Source organism: Spodoptera frugiperda, chromosome 3, assembly GCF_023101765.2.
Source record: "Spodoptera frugiperda isolate SF20-4 chromosome 3, AGI-APGP_CSIRO_Sfru_2.0, whole genome shotgun sequence".
In the NCBI taxonomy this organism is placed as follows: domain Eukaryota; kingdom Metazoa; phylum Arthropoda; class Insecta; order Lepidoptera; family Noctuidae; genus Spodoptera; species Spodoptera frugiperda.
Genome location: NC_064214.1, coordinates 4,106,831 through 4,127,610, shown reverse-complemented (window position 1 = coordinate 4,127,610; position 20,780 = coordinate 4,106,831). Strand labels below are relative to the sequence as shown.

The 20,780-nt window shown below is 35.5% G+C and overlaps 3 protein-coding genes across 3 annotated transcripts; all 3 read right to left on the bottom strand.

Moving 5' to 3' along the window:
- Nucleotides 1-792: 792 nt before the first annotated feature.
- On the bottom strand, nucleotides 793-1,930 carry LOC118274100 (uncharacterized). The gene is made up of 2 exons (XM_035591473.2): nucleotides 1,414-1,930; nucleotides 793-1,041 (listed from the first exon to the last, which is right to left on the bottom strand). Exons 1-2 carry the CDS (start codon nucleotides 1,864-1,866, stop codon nucleotides 937-939), a joined length of 558 nt encoding a protein of 185 aa, XP_035447366.2. The 5' UTR covers nucleotides 1,867-1,930; the 3' UTR covers nucleotides 793-936.
- A 2,881-nt stretch (nucleotides 1,931-4,811) lies between these two features.
- Nucleotides 4,812-5,701, bottom strand: LOC118274103 (uncharacterized). The gene is made up of 2 exons (XM_035591475.2): nucleotides 5,211-5,701; nucleotides 4,812-5,049 (listed from the first exon to the last, which is right to left on the bottom strand). Exons 1-2 carry the CDS (start codon nucleotides 5,640-5,642, stop codon nucleotides 4,945-4,947), a joined length of 537 nt encoding a protein of 178 aa, XP_035447368.2. The 5' UTR covers nucleotides 5,643-5,701; the 3' UTR covers nucleotides 4,812-4,944.
- A 2,238-nt stretch (nucleotides 5,702-7,939) lies between these two features.
- On the bottom strand, nucleotides 7,940-10,961 carry LOC118274099 (soluble scavenger receptor cysteine-rich domain-containing protein SSC5D-like). The gene is made up of 2 exons (XM_035591472.2): nucleotides 10,443-10,961; nucleotides 7,940-8,960 (listed from the first exon to the last, which is right to left on the bottom strand). The coding sequence occupies exons 1-2, from the start codon at nucleotides 10,914-10,916 to the stop codon at nucleotides 8,073-8,075; spliced, it is 1,362 nt and encodes a 453-aa protein (XP_035447365.2). The 5' UTR covers nucleotides 10,917-10,961; the 3' UTR covers nucleotides 7,940-8,072.
- Nucleotides 10,962-20,780: the final 9,819 nt, after the last annotated feature.

Here is a 20,780-nt window from a genome sequence, read left to right as displayed (position 1 = left end):
CTACCAAAACCCAGGCGTGTCTATTCTCTGCCAAACGGAGTCAATTTCCGCTGGCTCCTACTTTCCGAAATGTATCCGTTCCAATATCGGATCATCTAGAGCTTCTTGGCGTAACTCTATCGCCAACGCTAAACTTCGGCTCTTATATAGAGTCGAAGGCGCATCTGGCTGGTAGGAAGTTGGGTATCCTCTCGAAGGTGAGACGGTACTTCACACCGAAACAACTGCTGAGCCTGTACCAAGCGCAGGTTCGGTCATGTATGGAGTACTGTTCTCACCTTTGGGACGGCTCGGCTAAATGCCAGCTAGATGCGCTCGAACACATTGAAAGGCGTGCCAAGAAGCTCATCAACGATGATGCGCTTGTGGAGGCCCGGCTTCAAAGCCTTGAACACAGGCGCAAGGTCGCAAGCCTTTCCGTTTTTTACCGGATACATTTCGGAGAGTGTGCGGGGGAATTGCACAACTTGATTCCCCCTAGTCCTTTTCATCATCGAACCACAAGACAATCGGCGAGGCGTCACCGCTTCATGGTAGATATCCCACCAACTCGCACGAAGCGCTTCGCTTCAAGCTTCCTTGTGCGAACTGCTAGGGAGTGGAACTCCTTGCCGGGGTCTGTGTTTCCTGATGGGTATAACCTGGGTGTCTTCAAGGCCCGAGTGAATAGGTTGCTTATGGGCAGACGTGCTCCACCGTAGGCCGCATCATCACTTACCATCAGGTGAGATAGCGGTCAAACGTCGACCCATTAAATGTAAAAAAAAAAAAAAAAATTAAAAAAAAACCAAATTTAATTTTAATACTTTATTTTACTTAGTAATAGATTTACTTAGATTTAATTGACACAAAAAAGACCAAAAATAATATCGAAATAAAAAACATTCTCTCAAAAACGTCGTCAGCTTCAGATGTGTTTGTGTGGTGGGTGGCTGGTTATCCGTAAATCTGACATAAACTTTCATCCATACCAGGCGGTATATAGCGGAAGGAATCAACCAAAACTGTAGAATTGGGAGACGCCATGGAAAATATAGCAATCTGAAAAAAAAAATAACACGTTGAATATCATGGGAATAACATAATATACATATATGAATGACGATAGCGAAAGACTTAGACTCAATCGTTTTCGCCCAAAAATCAGAGCTTTAACGTATGATAAACCAAATAAAATAAAGTATAAATTTTACTTGCAAAAAAAAAGCTGTAAACAGTTAATATAGATACAAACACACCATGCTGGGAGAGAAATAAAAAAAATAAGCATGTCGCGTAATGCTGCTCATGAATATGAGCCTCTAACATGGCTTGAAACTAGTCGAGCTCCTCGTACAAAAAACAACAAAACAGTTACGTGAGCAAGACGATAACATAATAAAAAAAAATGCAGGAATGATATTTTATACTTACATATCCTCTGTAAGACGCTGGACCATTTACTGTGGTTCTTACAGTCTGCCATCCAGTACCAGAATTTACAAAGAATATTCCTGTTATAGCAGAAAAGGTATCGGGTTCGTCAGAAAAGGACATAATTTGAATGTTGTCCCTATCGTCTGCGAGATCTAAATAGAAATTGAATTCATATATACCACCAAAGTGCATCGTCAGGTGGAAAGATGCTACACAATTAGCTCGATCATTTGCCGAAGGTTTAATGAATTTAGTACTGCGCTCGTTTGGACTGGCTATGTCCAAGTCGCTGTACTCGCCGATAACCCATGATGGAGCTTGTATAGTATAACAAGTGCCGTAGGTACTAAATAAATTATCGAAATTTTCTTCGAAATCGTACGTGACACAAGAATCACTGGCTACGTAAGCAGTTAACAAACTAAGTAAAATAAAAATCTTCAGAGCCATTTTGTTTGACTATATATGATATGTACAACGCACAACGTATACTGGTCAATGTATGCTCTAGCGAATTGTCTCAGTTTATATATCAATCACACTCATCGTAGTGCGATAAAAATGGCACCACACTGATAATGCTCCCTCACTAATGATAAATAAACATATCAAGTCAATATTAATCGATTAATCTGTCGTTTTATTTAAAACATGTTTCTTATTTCTAAGTCTTTTGAAGAGTCTTCGATTAACAAAGAACATTAACTACTTTCAAATATATAACTTTTTTTCAAATAAGGGGCAAATGAGTATCGCTTCACCTGATGGTAAGCGATCAGCGTTGCCCATGGACATCCGCAACACAAGAGGAGTCACAGACCGGGAGTTTAAAAAGGAATACGCACTTTTCTTGAAGGTTTGAAGGTCGTATCTATTATATTGTAGTTTAACTCACAATAATTATTCCTCACGTACATTAATTAGTAAGTATTTTACCTATTCCAACATAAAAACGAGGTAACTTGTGAATAAATCAATTTTACCATGTACATTTTATTATTTTGACATGATAATAAATTTCAAAATTCTGTTGTAAATATGTATATTCGATACAAGAAAACCAGTTCTATGTTTTTAGTCAGAAATACGAAATCGAAACGATTTTATTTTGATTCAAATTATCTTATTTAAAAATGGCTCTATCAAAACATGACGCATAAAATTGTACTTGTAACAAAGTCCAGCGATTAGTTAACATAAGTACGTAATATTTATTTGTTTATGAGTAGGCATCTGGTACAATCTCCGTCAATTTGCTTAGGGATTTTTTTTTTTTTAAAATAAAAAAAAAATCTTGCCCACATTTTTCTCCTGTGTCGTGGGTGCGTTTACAAACATACAAGTTCACATACACATGACACGCAGACCCGAAACAACAATTTGTGGACCACATAAAGAGTTGCTCCGTGCGGGAATCGAAACCGCTACCCCTTGCACCGCAGCTATGTAGTTGCCCAGCCACCGCACCAACCGTGCAGTCAAATGGAATTGATTAAAATAAAAAAAAATCTCTGCTTACATTTTTTTAATGGAAAGAGCTATCGCTTATTTCTTTCACACGGTGAATCACCACGCATACGTATCACGCAGGTATTCTGAGTGAGGCCGAAAAATTCTACTAGTTTCGAGTCGACAGAGGGACTCTTCATCATCAGCAGTTCTGCTGCAGACGCGGCGACGTCGAGCAATATAAATTGTTTTAGTTTTTCGAGAAATATTTAAGCTAATTTTGTAAATAAATCACGGGTTTCTCACGTATTATTATTGGATAAAAATGTATAATTGTTTTATGTCATTGTACTTTTCAGAATAATAAACATGCTTAATCAGTTAGGGGATTTTTTTTCTATTTTGATAGTATTCTCAGTACCATTTATCTATTTATCGTCAACTGTGATTTATAATATAAAACGTGATATATAATCAGTTTTAGTAGATACTATGTTTGGGTGAAATGTTTATAAAAGTGTATCCATAATCAGGTATTCCCCTTTTTTCTTCTGTCGGGAAAGGATGAAATAAGAGTAAAGTCATTGCGTCGGGGATAGTGCAAATCCGCGTAACTAGCATTGGATAATTCCGCGTATCCGACATATGTAGCCAATTTTTAATTTCGCGTTCATTTCGCGAAAGATCCCTGTTGGCACCCTTTTCGTTGACGTGACTCTATGGTATAAATACAAAGAAAACATATTTTTTATGAGGCCATTAAAATAACGATATTAAAGAGTTTTAACCTGCCCCTGTAAAATGAGATCAAATGCAGATACGCGGCCTTTACCTACGGTAGATTCGCGGTTTTGCACTATCCCCGACGATTGGCAATTGATCTTATATTGTGACGTCACACACAACATGGTCTTTGCGGACTAAATCACTGCAACTCTTTTTTTTTAATCTCAATTTTTATTAGGGCTTTTTTCATAATAGGAACATGACAGCCCTACTGCAACTTTTGTCGGTCAAAACTCACACAAACTTACAAGAAGTCACACGGTGATCAATTTACACTCCTATGACAGGAAAAACCGTAATTAAAAGTAGGTTTTATTTGTTCTTTTCCAATGTCAGCTGTCGTTATCTTCACGTGAAAAGTCGGTTAATAGTAAAGCGTTGCTATTAGCAAGAAATATTAGAATTAATTGTCCATGCTTCTATATTTATCTGGCAAAATACCAATTTAATAACTCTTTAAACTGGTTTCGTTTAAATTCGATATTTCAACCAAAACTACATAGTTTATACTGTAAATTATTTTTTGTGTACATTTTTAAGCCAATTATGGTAGCCATCTACCCTGTTCTACCAACTTCGAAGTCTGACCGAAACCGTGTCTGATTCAGACTCACAAGAGGAATATTTCTATGTGTTTACCTCACTCGTGATGGACTGATTATTTATATGATTCTGTACATTGAAAATATTGGAAAAATAAATAGTAGGAGGTGTTACTGGATCGATACCAAACCCAAATATGTGATTTTTTTGTCTGTCTATCTGTCTGTATGTTCAGACATCACGTGAAAACTAACAGTTCGATTTCAATGAAACTTGGTATTATTATACCATATTATCCTGGGAATAAAATAGGACACTTTTTATCCTAGATAAATACGTAGAAAAAAAAATTTTTTTTCAGTTTCTTTCTACAGAACGCGAGCTCAACAGCAGTAGCTCAATAGATGGATCTCCTTAATTATTATGGGCCTAGCCGTATATGGGTCCGATAGATATTTATAAAATGTCATTGTCAGAGTTACTCAAAATGGAGAAATAAAGCATCCACGCAAAGACCGACATCCGCGCGGACGGAGTCGCGGGCGGATGCTAATAGTATCTAATATTATACATTGCCTATATTATTCTGAAAATAAAGGTAGAAAAACCAAAATATTATTTTAATGCTTTATTTTACTTTGAAATGAATTTATTTGACAGAAGAAAGACCAAAAACAATATCGAAATAAAAAACATTCCCTCAAAAACGGTGTAAGCTTCAGATGTGATTGGCTTGGAGTCGGTGGCTGGTTATCCGTAAATCTGACATAAACTTTCATCCTCACCAGGCGGTATATAGCGGAATGAATCAACCAAAATTGTAGCATTGGGAGACGCTTCGGAAACTAATACAATCTGAAACAAAAAAAAAAGTAGTAATTAGCTCATTTCCTACCACGTGAGTTTTATTAATAATAATAATAAAGCTAGTAAAAAGGAACTGAAAACATGTAAAAAACATATTACACACACCACTTAATGCTGAAAAATAAAAAATATGTAGGTATTTTTCTTACATATCCTCTAAAAGACTGAGAGCTATATATTGGCATTTTAACAGTTTGCCATCCACTAATAGTCATTGAATTGGCTGCTAGTCCATTTACACTGTGATCTTCAGCAAAGGCCAAAAATAGAATGGAATTTCTAATTCCTGATTCTACGTAGACATTGAATTCTAATTCGGCATCGGCTTGCATTATAAAGTAAGATGACGAGGCGCAACTTAATTCACCATATAATGACGGTGTAATGAATTTAGTACTGTGCTCATTTGGACTGGCTAAGCCCAAATCTTCGTAGTTACCGACAATCCATGGTGCATTATTTCTGCAAATGCCATGGTTACTAAATATATCGAATTCTTCTTCGAAATTATAAGTAACACATGAATCACTGATCACACACGCAGTTAAAAAATTAAGTAAAATAAAAATCTTGAGAGCCATGTTGTTTGACTATGTGCAACACACGAAAGTTACTGTTTAATATTCACGCCAGTGAAATGTGTCAGTTTATATATTGCTTGCACTCTACTCATTATGTCAAAAAGTCCCTAAAAGAATGGATTATAAAATAATCATATTATTATGATTAAAACATGATGTGCAGTCCTGATAAAGCATAATTCAATTAATTTATCTTGACGTATAACAAAACTGTGCAAGTGTTAATTCCGTTCATTGAAAATATTTGTAAAATAAATGGTAGGTGGCTTTACTAAGTAGATAACAAACCCAAAAATGTGAATAAAAAATTATCTGTTTGTCTATCTGTATGTTCACGCATCATACAAAACCAGGTCCAATTCAAGGAAACTTGGTATAATTATACTTTAATATCCTAGTCACAACACTGGGTACTTTTTATCGCGAAACAGTATATACTTACACTAAAAAACAAACTTAATTATGGGGCTCGATCACTAGAATCGATTAATGTAACAAACACAAATCTCAAAGTTTATCTAATGTTAGGTTCTCAAATATCTATATGACGATAGTGAAATCGGCACTTAGAAAAAATCCCCGTCAACATACCTCTGAACATACTAATTAAAAAATTATATCAAAATATAATCATTGATCGTAGATAATAACTGTAAACAAAGGAAATAGGAATGTACTTTGAGTATACGTAGACATCAGTCACCAACTTGATAACCCGTCTAAACAAAAATAATGACTATCGAACTGTTATTATCTAACAAGCAAAAGTAATAATTATTCATTAAGTAACATGTAAGGAAGTTTTAATATAAATATTATATGCCATTTTCCGTAATATTTTTCTTCTAGAAAGAACTAATATGAGGATCTACTTCATCTAGAGTCATCGGTTTGAACATTAATCACCACGCTTGCTTAATGCGGTTGGCGATTACAAACTCGGGTTTCAACAGGGGTATTGTGTTCGATTCCCGGGTTGGACAAAGTATTACTGGGCTTTTTTCGGGTTTTTGAAAATTTCTTAGTAGAAACACGGAGTCTGGAATTGTGTCCCGTATATGGAGCAATAGGCTCACGCCCTGCTACATGGAACTTATAACACTAATGGTGAAAAATGGGTGTACATCGTACAGTGGCATTACGTGCCTTAATGTGCACCTCTGCACGGGGAAGGGGAAGCCCTTCAGGGATAAAAAGGCGTTACGTTGTTTGTGTACACATATAAAACGTAACGCCCAGGTTTCCTGATATATTCCTTCACTGTAAGTCAGTGGTTTCTAAATAATCTTAGAAAGTACATATTACTCGAAAACAAGATCACCTTAATACCTTATCAGTGACGTACTTTACAACAAAAGCACATTGATACACATAAATACGTATTATTGCTTATGCCGCCGCCCAATCAGAGCCCCGAACGCACCCTCGTTTAGTTTTCATTCAACGTAAAGCAAACTCGTACTAAGGTACAGATCTATTGAGTAATTCTGTATATATTACAAGCTGTGTAATAACTATTATACACACACACACAACTTCACGTCTTTTATCCCCGAAGGGGTAGGCAGAGGTGCACATTACAATGTACACCCACTTTTCACCATTTTTGTGTTAAAGTCCCATGTAATAGGGGGTGAGCCTATTGCCATATCCTGGACACAATTCCAGACTCCGTGTTACTAGCGAGAAATTTTTCTAACTATTCATAACTATTATAGTGTCTTATTATATAGACTGTTGCATAATTAATATAGAATCTTATAATATTTAACTTATCATTTTATTATGACTGTTGCATATACCTCTTTTGTGTAATATCACTCATGTTAATGCAAATAAAAATATATGTATTTATCTTTAACTTTAATTTTATCCCCATTCATATTAAGTATCGAGGCTTACTAAGTAAAGTTCTGTAAATCAATTCTGATAAATAGAGAGAGAATAAATAGAGATTGTCTATTTGTGTCAATTCCCTACAAAAAAACAACTACGAAATTTTGGTGATCAATAAGTTTAATTAGGCAAGAAGGTATTTTTAAAAGTCTTACTAATTTTTTTATAATATAACGATTGTAAATTGTGCCTGATGATATAGTAAAATGCGCAGTCCTCTATTAAAAGAAACCTTTGCAGGTACATCCTCTGCTAAGCGTCGGAGATCAGTGACCGACGTAGCGGTTAACATGTTAAATTATTACATAAGCTTATAAATTAACGATCAATACATCTATGGTTTAACATCTACAGCAAAGAATTAAGAAATAAAACCCATAATATTTCAATTCACAAATCTATTTCAATAAATACTATCACAAATAATAAACTTGATCTTTATTCACAATGAATTTTAACAGAATATTAAAACACGGATTAATTTCAATGTCACTCTTATAAATCATTATTTAACAGCGAAACCACTGAGGACTATTAAACTTGCTTCATAGCAGCTGAGACTGCCCTCTTCCACCCAAGGTGATAGAATATCACACATGTTAAAATTAGAACTATTATGTTAAGAAGTATTACCGCGCCAATAATAACTAAGGTCCAAAACCAGGAGTCAGGTTTATCATCAGGTGGACAGAAATCTGGGGTTGATGGTGGGTAGGGAGTAGTTGTGGGGTTTGGAATGATGGTTGGTTCCGGAGTGGTGGTTGGTTCCGGAGTGGTGATTGGTTCCGGAGTGGTGGTTGGCTCAGGTGTGTTGGTGTGTGGTTCTAGAGTGGTGGTTGGTTCCGGAGTGGTAGTTTGATACGGAGTGGTAGTTGGTTCTGGAGTGGTGGTTGGCTCAGGTGTGTTGGTGTGTGGTACTGGAGTGGTGGTTGGTTCCGGAGTGGTAGTTTGATACGGAGTGGTAGTTGGTTCTGGAGTGGTGGTTATCTCCGGTGTGTTGGTGTGTGGCACTGGAGTGGTGGTTGGTTCCGGAGTGGTAGTTTGATACGGAGTGGTAGTTGGTTCTGGAGTGGTGGTTGGCTCAGGTGTGTTGGTGTGTGGTTCTAGAGTGGTAGTTGGTTCCGGAGTGGTGGTTTGATACGGAGTGGGAGTTGGTTCGGGAGTGGTGGTTGGTTCCGGAGTGGTGATTGGTTCCGGAGTGGTCGTTGGTTCTGGAGTGGTGATTGGTTCCGGAGTGGCGGTTGGTTCCGGAGTGGTAGTTGGTTCGGGAGTGGTGGTTGGTTCCGGAGTTGTGGTTGGTTCCGGAGTGGTGGTTGGTTCGTAGAATTCACATAAATATTCATCCATGCCAGGTGGTATGTATCGGAATGAATCTACCAGTACTATGGAATTAGGGGATGATGCTATACCCGTCATGGCGATCTAGAACAAATCATTAAAAAAATTAATACAACACTCAATTTTTAAAACTAGACTTGAAGTAGATACGCCTAAAGCTTCAGCCGCGATAGATGCGGTTTTTGATTAAGATGTATAGAGATATAGGGTGAACTTGACGACGCACAAAAGGCCAAAATAATTTTGAGTCCTTAACAAAAATTCCAAGAAATGAAAACTAGAACACTCAAATGATCTTTTAAGTATCCATCACTTATGAAACATGAAAGAAAAGAATCTTCTTTCAAATGAAATATCAACAACATCTATACGGAGTGCTGTCTGTACATTGAAAATAAAAATAAAAAAAAATAGCAGGGGTGGTTATGTCGATGTTGAACCCAAAAATAACTTTTTTTTTGTCTGTTTGTCTGTTTGTCTGCATGTCTGTTGGTTTGTCCGTCTAGTAATCTCAGTGGTTGGTTCACGAAGTATATTGTGGTAGGCTTCAATTAACTTTTAGTGTTTGTTTCATGTCAATCGGTTCATAAATAAAAAAGTTATGTCATTAAAGAATCACGTCGAACACTATTCTATGCTTATACCATTAATCTCCGCAACTATTTGACGGATTTGGTTGAAATTTGGTACAGATGTAGTTTAGAACCTTAGAAAGGTGGTAGTTGGTTCAAAAATCTTTAGTTTAAGTCCGTTTTTAAACTATTTTCAATGCCCTAAGTGAGTATACCTATTAAATTCAAACGCAGAGTCATTATGTTGATTTTTGAAGAGTTCCCTGGAATTCTTCTACATCTCATTTTTGGAGATTCCGCGAGATGGGAACTATGTGGTTAAAACCGGAGATGGACCAATTTGTATGGGACTTTGGCTAGAATAAGCAGTTCAGCAATAATATATGTTTGATTTAATAGTTCATATCAGTAAGAATGAAGATACAAACTTAGTTTTGTATCCAGAATATTTAGTTTTCTTTTTTTACATTTTATTGAAGCTGTTTAAATGCATGAAATACATTTTTTTATTAAAATTCTTTATTAATCTGATTCAAATGTAATTAAAATATGGTCTAGCAACTGGGCAGGTGGATTAATATTTTCCTGGTCCTTGCCCAGCTCAAAACCAAATAATTCATTATATGTGCACAGCAATTAATTCTACGGCCCACCATGCAGTTGCAGCAATATTGTTTTATAGCTGCCCTCCCTTCAGACTTGAAGTAGATACGCCTAAAGCTTCAGCCGCGATAGATGCGGTTTTTAACTTAAGATGATGCGGTTTTTGATTAAGATGTATAGAGATATAGGGTGAACTTTACGACGCACAAAAGGCCAAAATAAATAATACAATATTAGAATTTTGAGTCCTTAACAAAAATTCCAAGAAATGAAAACTAGAACACTCAAATGATCTTTTAAGTATCCATCACTTATGAAACATGAAAGAAAAGAATCTTCTTTCAAATGAAATATCAACAACATTTAAAATATATGTTAAAACAATACTTACAAAGCCTTGTTGTGTGTCAGGACCAGGTACTTTCATACTGATAGTGTACCAGCCAGTAGTAAAACTTGGTTGCAAAGGAGAATGCACATGAGTACCCGTCACCCATGTGTTACCGGACATTAATATTTGGCTAATAGCTATTGTGATTTGATCAGTAATAGCTGCATCATGAACGTAAACTTTCACTTCAAGAGTCCCTCCTTCTCTCATTGGGAAAGGAAATGATGAAATACAACTCATTTGTCTTCCAGGTGTTATGAATGTCTTGCTTGATTCATTAGGGCTAGATAGCCCCAAGCTGCTGTAGTCTCCAATTGTCCATGGCGGTAAGTCCATGTTTTTGCAAATACCCAGCTCATTTGTGAACAGCTCGTCAAAATCTTTTTCGAATGTGTACCTCACGCAGTCACTGACAGCATCCGACACCAAACTTATCAACACAAAAATCAATATAATATTTACTCTGCGAATCATTTTGTTTCGCTACTTTCAGCTGTTATAGTTAAATTAACTAAAATTGCGAGCTATTATAAGTTTTATTCTAATTGAAACGATATTATCTGATCGCACATCAAAGCCGGTTAAAATGATTATCGTGTATGATGATAAGATTTATGATTTGTTAAAATGCTACATTAATTTTGTCTGGGTATATTTATCAAGTTCAATGGCTCTGTTCATTTGCTATTTTAATGTGTATTTTTTTAATTCATCAAGACCATAAACTATTGGTGTATCATTCATATCTAATGCATTAAAGATATTTATGTCCACTTTTAGTTATACTACTATAATAGAAAATCTAGAGCTAATAATTTAGAACTAAAGAGCTTTGGTCGAGAAATTTGGAAAAATAGAAATCCAGTATTACAGTTAATCAAGAACTGCATCCGCATTTGCGACCACTTATCTAATGATAGTCCCTTAACCTGTAGACAAAGAGTTAGCTATCTTGAAAATAATTCACGCTTTGCGTGTGTGTTCACTTACGTACGATTATACACTTATTATTTAATAATAATATTATGTTAGCTATCTTAATCAGATCTGCATAATGGAATTACACTTAAACATTACAATATTTTTATCTGAAGGAAATCATGATTGTGATATTGAACTTTAATTAAAAGCTATCGTAGGTGCGAATTATCAGTGCATTTAAATCTTTGAGAGATTTGATCAATCTAGAATAATTGAAGGAAATCTTGGAAAATATAAGGAAAATAGGAAAATAATTCGGCAAAGTCATTGATGTATAAAATGTGACTGATATCAAGTTTTACTGCACAGTATTTCATTTTCCTCTTATCCATCATCATCTGTTCTTAATTTTAGGGTTTATTCCACAATGTCTGATATTAACTTTATGTTTTTACCGACTTCAAAAAATAGAAGGAGGTTATGGCGCCGACTTCCAACTAATCAGTGGGTAGGTAACCTAATAATAGTTATTTTTAGTTTTTACCTTTCATTTTAAAGTTTTTTGAAGTAGATTTTTTAAACGCAGTTTTGTAATTGACACATAAATATTTTCAATTAATCCCTTGGTTTAGAAAACAGATAGTTCATCATTAGATATTGTGCTCTTAGCTCTAATACTCAAAAAAATCTCGTTATTTTGCGTTAGGCAAAAAATCATTTACAAACATGTACCCAGCACCTCGGTCCTTAGATCTGGTAAAGTACTTTATTTTATTTTTATTTTTTTTAGCTTTTTACTCAATATTAGTGCGACGGAGGACTTAATGCCGTCGGCATTTTCCATTACATTCCATTTAGTTTGCTTTTTTCAGTTTAGTTGTAAATATTATGTTTTATACACAGATTTGTTGAATTCATAAATCTGATTGACCGACACCAATGAACCAATCCGAGTGCCCAACGTACTCTCGTTCCGATCTCGTACTAAGCCCTTTGTTTTAGTATTAGTAAAACAAATGAAACTATACTTTATACTAGAGATTCTTTGTTAATAAAAATTGATACAAAAAATATCAAATTATTTAAGTTGGTTAGGTTAGGTTAGCCTGATATTGTTATAGCTTGAAACTAAGCGAGTCGTTTAGCATTAAGTGATAAAGACGTATTACATAAACAAATTTCAAGCTACTAATCAATTTTATAAGTAACTAGCTGACCTGGCAAACTTCATACCGCCTCAAACCTGGTTTTCTCATCTTTTATACCCGAACTGGACATCCACAAACAATTTACGGCCAAAATTTGCCAAATCAGTCCATCCGTTCCCGAGTTTTGGCGGGACTAACGAACACTACAAACAGCAATTGATTTTTATATATAGAGATATGGTCTAATCAATGTATAGATAAACAAGTACACTTGTATGTATATTATGTATAGTGACAAAATCGTCTAGACACATTTGATGTACAATAGTAATCACTTATCTACCTAAATCAGTATCAGTCTACATACTATCTTTATTTCATTCAATAATATCAATAAGAGATAAAACTGTCATAAAATAATTATTAGTAGCATCAGTACTTGTAATTGTTTTTGTATCTATCTGTTAAATATTATCTTCTATTGATCAAAAGGTTGCAAAAAACATTATGTGCACTCTGCCTACCCCTGCGAGGGAGCTGAAGACTACCTAGCGGGTTACCGGAACTCTGGTTCTAAAAGCAGGAGTAGGATGAACGGGTTGATTTTTAATCAGTAAAAGTCTCACATTAGATCTCGCCTCGCCCAAGGCAGAAGTCATTGGATAATTTACCCCTCTCAAAAAACAAAAAATAACCCTTTGGGGGATAAAAGGTGTGATCTTACATGATCTAAAGATAAGTTCCAAAAACGTACACACTTTGTTTCTTTACAAAATACTTTTATACATTGTAATTGACATTTATTAGGTACGTCATTTTCTTATTCTATTACACTGTAGTAATTCAAGGGTCAAACATTTGGTTGTAATTAAGTAAAGATATATTAGTAATATTAAGGCAATTTCTTTGTAAAACTGTTTGTAATACATACACCTATTAGGACCTATAGATAGAAAACAAACCTGTATTAGATAATAGAATAGAAATACTAAAAGAACTATCCTCGTCATAGATTCTTATCAAACATCACGAAACAAAACTGAAGTGACTCTTTTCTGGATCAGCGTGTCTTCGTAACACTGATTGATGGAATATAAATAGTTATAAAAAAAAACAAGCGCAATATCAAAGCAAATCGAGATCAGTGAGACGTGCACCGGTACCTATCGGGCTATCGGATCTAAAGATACATCAGTTACAGTGGTACGGTTATACAGGAGATGCAGAAGGTTAATATAAGGGTGGATTACTTTACCGGGGCTCCAGCTCACAGAGCAAGAGGGGTGGTTTTGCATCAGTAAGAGTCTAACTCTTCCTCTCGCCCAACTCTAGGCGGGAGAAGTCATTGGATGGTTTTTCCTCCTCAAAAAAAAAGGTTACTTAATGTAATAAATAATAATTTTATGTTTGTTGAATGATCTTAACTCGAATAGTTTCAAGCCATGCTTGAGGTTCATATTCATGAGCAGCATTTTCCGTGACACACGACGCGGTGATTGTCGCGTTGCTACACCAGTAGCATGACTTGAAACTAGTCGAGTTTCTCTTCGAACAGTTAAATGAGTAAGCTGGTAACATAATAATGGGCAACGTTTTTTCGTCAAAACACAAAAATTAACTTTGGTTTTCGGTAATTACTAACAGGCTTTTGCTAAGATTTTCCATTTAAAAAGTGACATTTAAAAATTAGCCGTAAAATTTTATGAATAAGAACTGCAACACTGCGCAAACAAATAACTCATCGTTTATGCGACAAAGTTATTCACTTCATGGACTTAAGTTCTACAATTTATGCGACAAAAAAGATACCAAAACTTTTTACAGACTTTGAGTTTTGAAACTAGACATTTTCTGTTGGCTTACATAAATTCCCTTTAGCTTAAGGTTCAATATTGCACCAAAATGTACATTTCGATGGTCGATACGAGTCGATTGTCAAGTTGGTAATACAATCTTAAAACAGGGAAAGTTAAGAAAGAGTACTACTATTATTAGATGCCAGTATTTTCTAAAATTTACTACTTGCATGGGTAATACAATTGAGATCCAATAGGCTCACCTTATATAAGGCATATGTGTGAGTACACACCATAAAGATAGTGTTCTTTCTATATTTATACTTTCTAAATGATTAGGATGTACGATAAAGTGTATGAATAAAATTGTTCCGAACTAAACTTCTGTAGTAGCTACGTCACAACTAGCAGGCTATCTTCCCTCAGAGATATATCAGTAACACAGTCAGTCGGTTCATTGAACTTTACTTAGACGGGCGAGGCTAATCTTTCAGTAATCACGCTCATACGATACGTTTACGCCACATTTGTCTTATTTTACGTATTTTTCATCCTCATCCCCCGTTTGTTTATATGGAGCCGAAGAAAATCTTGTAACGATGAACATTTGCTAAAGAAAATGTATCGAGTCAAGTTTTGTTTTATAGAGGAATGAGGAAATTCTGAGCAAATATCTTACTGTGTTATTGGCAGCTCACGTTTTATGTAAGTTGCGGACGAATGTTTAATTTTATATTGTTTTTTATTGAGCTGTGTATGGCCCGTGGTGGTATTGTAATGTTTTTATGTCAGTTGTAATGTATATCTAATAGATTGATGGCTTACACCACAGAGAAGAGAAGACAGGTCTACACGGATACTGTATTAATATTGTTTAAGGAAATAAAGTATTTATTAAGGCGTAACTCCATCTTCATTATAATTTCTCGGAACCAATCAATTGATTATTATGGAAAAAATGCTTTAAAATTATTAATTACATCAATTAAAAGTTAAAAAGACTTTTTTAAAAAAAAGCTATCGAAGAAAAAGCAGAATGACATGAAGGAAAGTGGCAATTTTTTAACGAAATTAATTCATCGACTTCGACAACTCGCTGTTTTCAGCTTTTTAATAACTTTTTTTTAATTAGTTGGCTCTCAAAGAGTTCTCTTTATGGAGTGAGGACGAGGAGTTCGTTTTAAATTGTTCTTGTATTCATTAAACGCCTTTGAAAGGGATGTTGACCTTTAATTTCGTCTTTGCTCCACTTTCAAATAAGTTGAAAAGTGTATTTTTAATATTCTACATCAAGCATACTTCCCACAGCTGCTGTTATTACTTAATTTCATGTTTATTAGTTCCTTTTTCATTGTTCACTTCAGTTGCCTCGTTAGTACACGACAGAATAAGCACGGGCTTGTTCTTTGGTATGCGAAATGAATTATTTTAACGTTTTCATCGACCATCTTACTAATTATTATATAAATGCAAAAGTTTGTTAGGATGTGTATGTGTGTTACTCAACCACGTCAAAACGGCTGAAACGGATCGAGATGAAATTTGGAACAGGAATATATTATAGTCTGGAATAATAAGTAGTAATAGTAACCTGTCTGGAACATCACACAGGGTACATTCTACTCTACGAGAACGCGAGTGAACCACGGGTAGGAGTTAGTAGTTTGATAAAACTACACTTCTCAAAGACCAGATACTGTTTGTTGGACTGCTTGGAAAATCTACACGCATGTAATATAGCCTACTATTATTCGTAATTAATATATTAGAATGAACCACTTAGATTAGACTAATTAATCCGAAGCTGCACACTACAGTTTAACTCTTCGTGTGTCGGAACGCGGATCCACACGAAACACAATATGTTTTCTGTTGTCTTATATACGTCATATGAGAGGTTAAAGGCTCATTCTCATCAAAATACCGACAAATTACTCCCTCATTTTGCTCATAAGCGTAAAAGATAGATAGAAAACAAAAAAGACAGTGAAATTATATGTATTTGTTGCAAATATAATAAAACAAAAAACAACATAAGCTAAATAAATGCACCGTATTGTTTACTGTATAAGCCAATAAAAGACTAGGAGCTCTCCTATTTTTCTTAGTTGAACGATAAATTAGCGGCTGAAAGCATTAGACTAACTTAGTGCCTTCTTATCCTAGCCCTTGCAGCTTTAGAATAAACTCAAGATGCTTAAGTTTATACTCAAAACATGTGCAAGCATGATATCAATATACTTATTATATAAAGGGGAGGGGAAGTCTACATACAGCAGTGGACGTCTTATGGCTGATATGATAATAATGATGATGATAAATAATATAAAGAGGTAACGAAATCGAAGAAAACAGATAGACTGTTTTAAAAAAATATATTCACGATTGGAAATGCTACTTTTAGGTAGTAATAATAGGGTTCTTTTTAAATTATCGAAAAGAACTAATGAAATCACCAGGATTCGAAAATAAATATCATGTTCATAAGAAAAAAGCCGTAACCAGAAAGAGCTAGTATTTAGTATTTCTGCCTCTGTCTGTGCCATTGAGGAATGGAAGGCATAATCATATGTTATGTAAGTACCACCCTACGAAGTTATATTTCTTGCTCATATTTCATAACGGCACCCAATAATTATGTTCGATTCAAAGCCTAATGATCACGTTAAAGTGTACGCAAACATGTTTAACACTGTTATTAAGTGTTATTTGGAGTTATCAAAGTACGCGGGCGGCGCCGGGGGCGACCACTATATTCATGGGGTTACACTGGGGCAGGCCACCCCTACCCATTTTTTATGCAGTCAAGAATGATTTGTGAAACCATTGAGTAAATATTCTTTCTATTTTTATTGTGTGACTGTACTTGGGTGTTTTTTTATGGGACAAGCCCGCCACAACCTCCCATACCGCAGCAACTCCTGTAAGCCAGGATCTACAGTAGATACAACCATGAAAACACCGGAACATTGAAGTGTCTCAGGGACATGAATGACTGTCTTGGATCCCGCAACGAAATAAATCAGAAGATATTATTAGAGGAGAAGAAAAGAAAACGATAGTTTCCACTTCCTTCGGTGAATTTAATGCAGGAGACAGAATGACTTGGGTGCCCATCTTAATGTTTTTAAGGTTCAAGATCAGGGAAGATACGGAACAGGGTGGTTTTTAGTCAGAAAGAGTCTAACACTCTCACCCACCTCACCCAAATCGGAAGAAGTAATTGGATGATTTTCACCCAACAAACTTTCGAGAAATGGTTCTTCAGTTTTTAAGATGGTAGATAATCTATTTTTTAAATAAATTAAAAATAATTAATGAAAATGTGTATGTGATTTTATTCGTTCATTAAATATAAATAACAGCTTTTTATTTAATATATTTTTCGTTCTCTTATTATACTACATAATATAGGTACTATTAGCTTATTCTCATACTTAGTTTATTTTATACTGGAACTCAATATTAATAACAACATTGAAAATTACTCCGCCAATGTGTTCCCCAAGATAAATTATTCTGAAAAGAGAAAAGAACTTCTCTGCATGATATTCACATTTATCGGACGAACGTAAATTAAATACTTTTTCTTTGACCTCCTTTGAATCTTCGTGAACAAAAACGCATAGAAAATATAATATAGTAAGTTCTGGTTTTGGTTCTATAATGGTTTTGGTTCTGTATTGTATGTAGTTTCGTTGATGCAAATAAAAGCATGAACCCTATACGGAGCTGCGGACTACCTAGCGAACGTACGACTACGTAGGAACGGGGTTGTTTTTAGTCAGTAAGAGTTTGACACTCCCTTTCGCCTCGCCCAAGGTGAGAGAAGACATTAGATGATTACCTCCCTTAAAAAAAGCACGAAACCTGGAGTAGTTTTATTTCTAACTAGCTGCCTTCCTTCAGAACCATTAAAGCGTAGGCTTTATTCTTTTATTAAAGAATATAGAGTTTAGACGTATTGCACGGATCGCACGGATCGCACGCATCACACGGATCACACGCATCGCACGGATCGCACGGATCGCACGCATCGTACGCATCGTAATGACACGTGCACGGATCGCACGGGATCGCACGCATCGCACGGATCGCACGCATCGCACGCATCGCACGGATCGCACGGATCGCACGCATCGCACGGATCGCACGGATCGCACGCATCGCACGCATCGCACGCATCGCACGCATCGCACGGATCGCACGGATCGCACGCATCGGACGCATCGCACGCATCGGACGCATCGCACGGATCGCACGCATCGCACGGGTCGCACGCATCGCACGGATCGAATAGATATACTCGAAATAAACTGATTTCTTATGCGAGGAAACCTAGGAGCTCAGTATTGGAACTACAGTCCTGTCCTTATTTCTTAGCATTAAAATAATCATTTTTTCCAAAAAAAAATGTTAATTTGTAACATAATCTGCATGATGGAACCACGTCTGCGTCCTCTCCTCATAATGAAGTGTCCCTCTGTGACTCGAAAATAGTAGAACTTTTCTCCGTTGATGCACGTGAGTAAACTAAGTTTTTTAGTTAATCAAATTGTAACTTTATTTTCGTTATTTCTTCTTTGTTGATTTTAGAAAAGAATACCATCATATGTGAAAACTAAGATGAGAGTTGCTAAAAACCTGAGACAAACTCATGAGTTACACACCACAGATTAAGTAGGTACCTAAATGAGTCCAAAAATATGAAAGTATAAAGAAATAAATAGCGAAACGAGAATGTTTTCCATTCTGCTAGCAGTTCCGTACAGTGATATATATGAACCGTTTATTGCAACGTAAACGGATGACATTAAAAAGCGCTTAGTGGAACCAACAACGTACCACCGGCAATTTCAGTGGCCACTTAAAAATATAGAAAACATCGGTAGGTAGGCCATGGCGGCCATTTACTAACCATAGTTTGTTCGCGCGTATTTTTTGAATTTATTCTTCTTTTGTTTGTTCTTTTTTTGGTTTGAGAACGGCCAATTAGTGTTTGTGGTCGGTTAAATTATGGCAGAATGTAGCAGGCCGTTTTAGCGTTCTGTTTTCAAATAATACTTTTTTTTCGGGTTCATTTGCTGGATTATTACACTCTTTATTGCTAAATAGTGCATTTAACGGTTATCAGTTTAAAAAAAAACACAGAAGTACTTTCAACAAGATTAAGCACCGAAACAGTACAATACTTATGAAATGAAAGCATGCATGTCTGCCGCTTTGCGCTTTCACTTTTTAATTTCAACCCCGTTTTAATATATTTTACGTATAATAAAACACAGCAATAACCGTACATCATTTTCCCCCCTTTTTTACACGCTCGAAGAAAATGCACGCGATTTTACTTGTTTACTGTCGTAAAGGCATGTTCACATTGTGCCAGTGACTTAGATAAATGACAACTCATTTAGAAATGAGGTCATAATAAAGATTTTGGCAGTTAATTATTGTTATTACCTTTCCTCATTTCGAAATTAGAAGATATTTGAACATTTGAATTTAGAATTCGAATTTTTAAATCATGGGTGTTTGTTGTTATTTTTTTTTTAAACATAAACCGCTCGATTTATCCATAGAGGTATGAATGTGTTACTTCAAATAGTGACTAATGTCACTATCTATAGAAGATCTAGTAACTACTTACTATTGCAGTGATGTGTTTCAAAGGCGCCACAAACAATAGGTCACCGCATTTAACGCTTCACTTTGCAAGTCATTAACGCATCTCGACATTTCACACTTTTTCTGCAACTCGACCTAATTACTAACCCAGTCTGAACGTAACATAGTGGAAAGTTTTAGAACCATGGGAGATTGTTACTGTCAATGTTTGATAAAACAATTTACAAAAAAATATTACAGCTTTTAAAGTAAGTTTTCTTGCTTGTAGGTATCTGAAGATACATAAAATTTGCGTAGCATCTGTATAGACAATTTCTAATACCTACTACATTACCTACTATTGTAGATATAGGTACCTGAAGAACAAAAACCACTCGTAAGTAGAAGTCACACCTCGAATAGTGATTTTGGTACAAAAATCGTACAAAATTGATCAACGCAAAATCCCATTTTTCCTGTTTGAGATAAAGTTCGTTTTTATATGACGCGTTCGAGTGCGAATATTTTACAAATACGCCAAGTGTGGTGTCGGCACAAAGCAAATTGCCTCAGAGCCTCCCGCGAACAAATAAGGACATTACTTTAAAATGTCGAGTTCTTACGTAACTTTAGCTGAACGTTTCTCCCCTCGGAAGACAGTTCGGTAAGAAGTCAAGAAACGATTTTATTTTTTTCAATCGTGATGTGGTGAACATCAATATGCGATTAAAGTGACAACTACCTTATTTCTAGGGTTTTTAAATTGTTTGCACATTCTTAACCAAAACAATAAGTATGGAGATGTATTGTTTTTACTTTTTCCAGCCCTTAATTAGGTACTTACTGTCAGTCGTAGATGTATGTATTTT